This window comes from Leuciscus leuciscus (genome assembly GCF_965113295.1).
Source record: "Leuciscus leuciscus genome assembly, contig: HAP1_SCAFFOLD_153, whole genome shotgun sequence".
Classification (NCBI taxonomy): Eukaryota; Metazoa; Chordata; class Actinopteri; order Cypriniformes; family Leuciscidae; genus Leuciscus; species Leuciscus leuciscus.
Genome location: NW_028118514.1, coordinates 88,026 through 95,848, shown reverse-complemented (window position 1 = coordinate 95,848; position 7,823 = coordinate 88,026). Strand labels below are relative to the sequence as shown.

At 38.7% G+C, this 7,823-nt stretch overlaps 1 protein-coding gene across 3 annotated transcripts; it reads right to left on the bottom strand.

Moving 5' to 3' along the window:
• Positions 1-3,175: 3,175 nt before the first annotated feature.
• On the bottom strand, positions 3,176-7,465 carry LOC309491368 (uncharacterized protein). 3 transcript variants are annotated; one of them, XM_082190394.1, is made up of 13 exons: positions 7,326-7,465; positions 6,938-7,066; positions 6,759-6,803; positions 6,551-6,669; positions 6,340-6,462; positions 6,200-6,265; positions 6,013-6,101; positions 5,810-5,915; positions 5,380-5,485; positions 5,014-5,092; positions 4,670-4,905; positions 4,080-4,301; positions 3,176-3,896 (listed from the first exon to the last, which is right to left on the bottom strand). In XM_082190394.1, the coding sequence occupies exons 1-13, from the start codon at positions 7,333-7,335 to the stop codon at positions 3,487-3,489; spliced, it is 1,740 nt and encodes a 579-aa protein (XP_082046520.1). In that variant the 5' UTR covers positions 7,336-7,465; the 3' UTR covers positions 3,176-3,486. The 3 variants fall into 3 exon arrangements, with proteins under 3 accessions (XP_082046520.1, XP_082046521.1, XP_082046522.1); XM_082190395.1 differs by having other exon boundaries at positions 6,947-7,066; XM_082190396.1 differs by lacking the exon at positions 7,326-7,465 and having other exon boundaries at positions 6,551-6,581; positions 6,938-7,065.
• Between the last annotated feature and the right edge of the window lie 358 nt (positions 7,466-7,823).

The window sequence follows — 7,823 nt, the reverse complement described above, 5'->3', positions numbered from 1 at the left end:
CTACAATTACTGAGTTGGGAACTTTTTTTTTTCTTTTACGGCCAGAGATTATTTATACAGGTCATCCGCAGACACACTTAAAGTACTCACACTTTCAGCATTTTGACAGTCTGTTTTATTCTCATAGTTGACCCACAAACAGTCAGGCTCATCTGGACGAGGCACAATTAAGAATGACATGTTGACCGTGTGCTGGTCGTGGAAAGACACATTGTAGTGATGCTCTCTCTGTGCTTGAGATGGGACACATAAATGTGGCAGTTGTAACGTTGCGGTCCAGTTCACCTCTACCTTGATGTTAAGTTTTGGCAGAAGAGGAACCAGTCTATTGCCCTCATGGTACAGTCTGAAGTGCAGGTTTCCTAGTGTGTCTCCTGCCGTCCAATCAATGCGCTCTCAATTTTGCTGTACCATTACAACATCAGATCCCTCTTCCTGTCTGTTACAACCTGGACACAGAAATAAATAAATAAACACTGTAAGATATTATACATAACCACATGATAAATAAATAAACATTATATTATATTATAAGTACTCACCTTTATATTTTCACCGTCTGGCAGACAGCTTGACATTTTTGACCTTTCAGTGTCTACGATGGATTTCAGGACCTAAAAACTTTTTTTTTTAATTAATAATAATAAAAAATTGAGGCTTTCTACCTATTACCATAATCTTTTCTATTTTAAGCGGTCAGCGGAATGGCGGGCCTGTCGATTGGACTTACATAAACCCTAACACTAACTCCCACCAAAGAAAAAAAAACAACCCACATACCAATTGACCCCGGCCCAAACACTAAGTTATGCCCACCTACCCCAGAGACAAAAATAAATAAATAAATGTGTATATATATGAGCAACAGGACAGAATAAAAACAATCACAGGTAGAAGTAAAGTAATACTTATTTCCTTTCTTTATTGTAACTTTAAATTATGTTTTTGTTTAGTTTGTTTTTTTGCTATAGTTAGTCACACCAATTTGCACTTACAAATGGTCCTTTGTGAACTGGGTAATGGCCGAATTTGCATGCCTACCACTACACAATACAGTCATCCATTAGTACAGCTCACTGTTGGTTATCTATCTATCTATCTATCTATCTATCTATCTATCTATCTATCTATCTATCTATCTATCTATCTATCTATCATCATGAGTTCAAAAATAAATATTGTTGACTAATAACCTTTAATAAAAAAACATGTGACTACATATTAAAAATTCCATCAATTAAATCTACATAATTAAAATCACACTCTTTAATAATAACTCTTTTATAAATCCATGAATCAGTGCAAAGTTCGCGTGTGAATGCTAGATGGCAGTAGAGCTCCATCTATGATTTTCCCGGTGAATGATTCTAGTTTTCATTTCTAACCCCTCACTCTAACCCTAACACCTGCTCAATCAAGCCCTCTGGTGGAGAACAGTTTACATAACATGGATTAACCTGCTAAGATTTCACAAATGTTAGCAGAAAATCAGATTGTTTTCACTATGCTTTATCTAAACTATTCTATGAACTTTAACCTGACTATCATGAACCTCCATCCATCCATCACTCCACCCATCCATGTAACACAGGCCTAAAAAACATTAACTTTTTTAAACAAAAACATATTTTTACAAAAAAAAAAGTTGTTCATCCATCCATCCATCGAAATAGACACTTACCTGTCAGCACTGGTGCTGATATGCACGGTAAATGCAACCAGTTCCCATTGACAGGTGAACAGCTGGGAAAAACTCAAGTTCACATCCATCCATCCATCCATCCATCCATCCATCCATCCATCCACCCATCCATCCATCCATCACTCCATCCATCACTCCATCTATAGAAATAGACACTTACCTGTCAGCATTGGTGCTGTTTCAGCACTCGTGCTGATATACACGGCAAATGCAACCATTTTGCATTGACAGGTGAACAGCTGGGGGAAAACTCAAGTTCAGTTTGCGTCAGGGCGTCTGCATGGATGCAGGGTCAAAGGCCAAAGGCCTGGCACGCTACCTCACCTAACCAGCTATACCTACCCACCACCTGCACAAAAAAACAGAAAACAAAACCAAAAAACACTGACCACTGGCGGGACCTACACAGACCCTACCCAAAATATACCAGGATAGACCACCCCTATATAAAATAACCCTAGATACAACAGCAATTTATAAAATAGACCCCTGTTAAAAAAAAAACAAATAAAGTGCAGTACCGTGTCTACACACCTGGTGGCGCTAGAGGCGCACCAAACCACCACCAGTCGACTAGCCATACATCAATTACTATATAAACCAAGTTTCGTACAGATAAAACACACCGTTGCAGATATCTGGACAGTTAAGATTCGGCCAATCAGATTCCATATATGCAAATGAGGGTGGTTACTAATGAGGGTGAAAGTCGTTTTTACCTCCCTACCTAACCCTAACCCTAACATGAGATCAACACACAAGATGAAAGATGTCTTAAAAGGCATTTATTTTTCTAACATTTAAAACTTAGACCACAGAGTTACAAATATGTAATAAACGATCAGGAGTCAGCTGACCAATCAGGACGTGGCACCAATCAGACTGCAGGACCAATCCAGTCTTCTTCCTGGACAGAGAACAATACAAACAACTCACACATAGAAACAGATCAAAAGGGACATAACTTGATAATTTTGCTTGTTTTAATGTATTAGCCATCCATCCATCCAGGCCCAGCCAGAGCAGGACAACTGGGCATAGGTGCTCAAATTCATACAAAGCCACATTACATACAGCCATTGAGCCGGTTCAGCACTGGTGCTGATATGCACGCCAAATGCAACCATTACGCATTGACAGGTTAACAGGTGGGGAAAACTCAAGTACACTTTGCGTCAGGCCGTCTGCATGCAGGGTCAAAGGCCACAACACCACTTGTGATTTGCAATAGAAGAAAACATTACATTGAGTTTGTGAATAAACAATGCATTCATTTTGAAATTGTTTTCTGTAAATACACTGGTTTCTGTTGCAATGTTAAGGGCCTACGGAGCATGAGAACTGGACTCAGAGGCTCAAATCAGGAGGGGGGGGGGGGGGGCTCACTTTTGTATACACTAAAAAGTAATTTGGTTGTATACACTAATGCATGACATCTCAAATTAAAATATTTATAGAGAACAAGCAGAGAAATTGAGATGGGTAACAGATTTATTTGAAAAATAAAAAAGTGACAAACATTTTACAAAATAACATCTTAAAAAGAAACAATGTAAACATTAAAGAACTATAAAATAAAAACTATAACAGAACTATAAAATTGAGACAAAACAACTGGCAACGAAATCAAGCTCTGTGGACTGAGGGGAAAGGGGAGACAAAAAAACCCCGGCAGGCAGCCATCTTCGGCACAAGATCCACATACAAATTCATCCAGTCCTCGGAACCAAGCTTCGCCTGTGTCGAAAAGTGACAGGACAGATTTTTTAGGTGCAAGTCCTGGCCTACTCATCAAGCCATTCTAGGTTTAAGCCCTCGCCACGGAATGAGGTCCTCCGAACACCATAATCGAATTTGAGCTGGGTGTCGACAGGTATGTCAGAGAGCGCTTTGAACAAAATTACATCCGTTTTCACTCCACTCAGCTTAACGGAGCAGTAAAACGGCTTTAAGTTTGGCATCTTTGCAGAATGATTTATGAGTCGGCCAAACGTGTCCGAGTTGGGATGGCATGTGCAGGGAAAGGTCTGCGCGTCGACACATAGGTCTCTTTGGCCCGCCTTAAAAAAAAACAAGTAGCCAGCCTGGTCACCGAGGTCCCGCATCATCTCCTTCCCAACTGATGCTGGAATCACCTTCCCGTGATAGTCACAAACTATTTCCCCTTTAAGAAAGGGCCGTGTTGCAACCACTCCTACAATAGAACAAAACATTACATTTTGAGTTGGTTGAATAAACATTGCATTCATTTGAAAAATGTGTTCTGTAAAAAAAAAAAAAAAACCTCTACTGCCTATGCTAATAATTCACTGCAGTATACGTTGCATGGCCCACGTTTCATTTATAGAACAAACTAATGCCACAGTTTTACCCTTACCACGACCTTGCTTGGCACCGAAGTCCTTAATAGCCAGCCCCGTCCAGGTCTGCTCAGACAGGCACTTCATTATGGCCTCATCCGACTCTATGGCGAGGTTGGAAGGAGATGGTTTCCACAACCGTTGAATCTCCTCTGGCTTCGGGTAGTTGGACTTCCACCCCTCCTGCCTAATCAGCCTCGACAACTTTCCGGTCGAAGGCTTATGGACTTTGAAGTGTTCTGAAAGACAAAATGAAACCACTTTACTCAAAAGAAGTCAAAAGTGATCGTGTGAGTCGGACATTGCTGCGTTTTGATAGAGATAGTGTGTGGTAGGAAAAGGTGTTTGGGTTTGGAGTTTGTATTAAAAAAAAACAAACAAAGGTTTAGTTTTGACCAGGAGATCAAACCCTTGGCTAATTGTGTGATGTGGGTGTGTTGCTGTGTTAAGGGGTTTAGAAAAAAAAAATGCCTTAAGCATTGGTAAAAACTTGGCGGCTGTTTACAAAAAAATTTAAAAAAAAATAAAAAAAAACACCCACAGCAACCTGCAGCGTCTGCATGTTAAAATGCGGGACAATGCTGTATTGGTGGATTCGGAGACTTACCCAGAAGATATTCCCGCCTCTGGGCGTACTGCGAGACCCGCCACTTATCATAGAAGGTGCCGTCTTCAGGAAACCCATACTTCACACGCTGTTTTTTCGATGGAGGCTGCCCATCCAGTGAAATGGGAAAACTGGTCACAAATGCAGAGAAGTCTTTGCGGGCAGTTGGCAGACTCGAACTGCCTCCGGCTGTAGCCAATTCAGCAAATGACTGGTGGTCGTCGTCCGAAGAATTGCTTTGTAGGCGAGGAACAAAAAGGTTTGTTACTTGGGCAAAATTATGGCTACTCGGATGTAAAGATTGTTTGTGACATGTTAGGTCCTTGCTGCGTGAAGAGACATACACGCACAAAGAGTCCAGCAGCACAGCTGCGTCAACAGCGTCCTGGCACAACCAGAATGAGCACAACCGGGTTAAATCATCTAGAAAACAATACAGAATAAAAGAGAGAAAAAAAATAGGAGGCCAAAAACAATTTATATAGATGTAATGCTCTCCCTGTGTCATGTCTGGGAAGAACTGCAATAATCATTACGAACATTTTTATTAGCTTCTCGAGACATTCACAGCTCAAGGATTTTACTGCCATAAGGTCTACTCTACATACTAAATCATAATTTAAAAAACTGGTTATGCATCAGTGATTTAAACGATGTGTACTAAAATGAATGGTGCTCTGTCTGAACTTGAGAACTTCCGTGAAACGTACCACTGTCTTGTAGAAGAGTGACAGCTATGTGTTTCCTGAGGTTGTTAACTGATTCTTCATCACTGGAAAAATCAATTGGCTGCTGACGGAGAATACATTCGGCAAACTACAAAAAATGTAATAAAAAAAGATGTGTGTATATATATATATATATATATATATATATATATATATATATATATATATATATATATATATATGTTGTCATTTTAGGACAGTGCTATTAGAAATTACTATATGATGTCCATGGCCACCATCATATAATCATCCTTATTTTTTTATTTATTATTCAATCAAATTGGATGTTTAAGTCATTGAAACTTGAATTCATCAAACTGACTTAAAAAAATAAGTTGAATCTTATATGTCAGGAAAACATATTACATTAACTCATCAAAATAAGTTGAGCAGTTTTTTACACCTTTGATACCTTCAGTGCAAAAACTCCACAGGACGAGGAATCCCTCTGTTTGGGATGAGGAACCGTCTCGCACGTCCAGGCTGAGGCGTCGTATCCTCTCTGAAGCATCAGTGCTCTTATATTGACAAACAACAATGTAACAAATGACAGCGCTATGCATTGTAGTTTCAAATACATTACTGTAAAAAGCCTTTGATTTTATTTATTCATACCTTGTCACCTTCTGGCACTTCATTATATCGATTTGACTTTCTCCCATTGGGTCTAAAAACAATGCCTTCTTCTGTGATGGCAGGATAACCTTTCAGTATTTTAGAATATATAGAAACATAGTTATGCACACTAATGGTCCATTTTAGTTTGGTTTATTTCAAAAACAAAGCAAGTTCCATCTTATACCGTAACTGTCCAGTGGTTGTGCTTGTTTGTGATGCCAATGATGAAGTGGTACACTGAGGGGTCAATCTGAAAATATTTTTGTTGTTGTTAGAATTCAAAGCCTTTGTGACCTTATCGTATTTACACTGAATAAAACCAACCTTCAGCATTGTTAAATGTCCTCGCCAAATTTTTCTCATTTCAAAGCTGTCTATGTAGAATGCCTGCTCTGCTGACCGAATGTTGAATTTCTGGATTTCCAGATAGATGAAGGCATTGATGACCTGCTGACAATGAGGTTCACATGAGGGTGCATACATGTTGTGTTTATTATACATAATAATAAAGTCAAGCGACTGTTTGTTTGTGTACCTCACTCTCGAGCTCCAGACCTGGAGAAGTACTGTAAAGGTCAAAAAAGAAGACTTTGTATGGCCCAATTTTGGAGACCATCACAAAAACATTCTTTCCTCTCCATGCATCTGTAATGCCTGTATTTGAAAACATACTGAGTGTATAATGTCACTTTTCAAAGAGCCTTCCCATAGTTCACATCACAGACGCAATATTTCTAACTTACACTGTTCTATGCGTGGGCTGACTTGAGTTTCTGACACAGTTTCTGCTGTGGAAGGGTGGATAACACAGTGATAGATTATTTGTTTATTTAGTTTGACAACACAACTACAATTTTAAATGTGTCTTGCCTTATACAAAATAAATATAATGTTAAAAAAAGTATGTGAATTGATATTTTACTGTTTGTACATGTGCCCAGATCCAGCAGACGATGCTCTAGCCTCCTCATGTCTTCCTTGCTATCTATAATGAGTTGGACAACATGTCGTCTTACATCCTTGTATTGCCTTCTGATGCGTCTCACAGACTCTAGAAAGAAATAATGAATGTGAATTATGAGATGGGTTATTGTCCCAGTGCTAACTTATTCCATATGGCTATCACTCAAAGCAATTGTCTAATAAAAGGACTTGAGGATAGAATCATTTGATCTCTCTCTCTCTCTCTCTCTCTCTATGTATATATATATATGTAATTAAATTATTCATTCATTGACGATGTCCTTAAAGACACTTGATGAAGTGGGACCAAACTTTGCATGGCAGTTTTCTAGTGAATCGGGCCTTACCTTCTTCCATTGTCACACGTCAAAAATCAGTCTCTTGCAATAACTGATTCTTTTTAGAAAACCTACAAATAATCATTCAAAAAGTATAAATTAAAAAGAGCCAAAGATGTTGATAAATACACAATCAAAAATACAATTTAAACAAGAGAACAATAAAGACTACAAAATTAATCATTGTTTCGCTACATGACGTTCAAGCATGGTATTTTTTTTAGTAAAAAAATGTTCATGTCCAAATGGTTTTATATATGGCAGAGAAAAAAAAAAAAGCTATAGCAAAAGTGTTACAAGGTAACAACACAGCGTATAAACGCTCGATCACTTCAAAGCCACATGAAACTGTTATTTATCCACTCAGTAGCCCAGTTTCGAAACCGCTCACGTGATGTCATAAGTACAGGCATAACTTGAAATATCATGCAAATAATTAAAAAAGTTGAAAGACTGTCACCTTGATCAGCAGAAGATCGATCTCACACGGTGTAAAACAACAGGTTT

Bases quoted from the DNA above. Each gene is read 5' to 3' on its own strand.
- LOC309491368 (XM_082190394.1), bottom strand. The intron at 6,266-6,339 runs GTTGGTTTTATT...AAATATTTTCAG, and splicing joins GACATTTAACAATGCTGAAG to ATTGACCCCTCAGTGTACCA. The intron at 5,486-5,809 runs GTATCAAAGGTG...CATTTTTTGTAG, and splicing joins GTGGAGTTTTTGCACTGAAG to TTTGCCGAATGTATTCTCCG.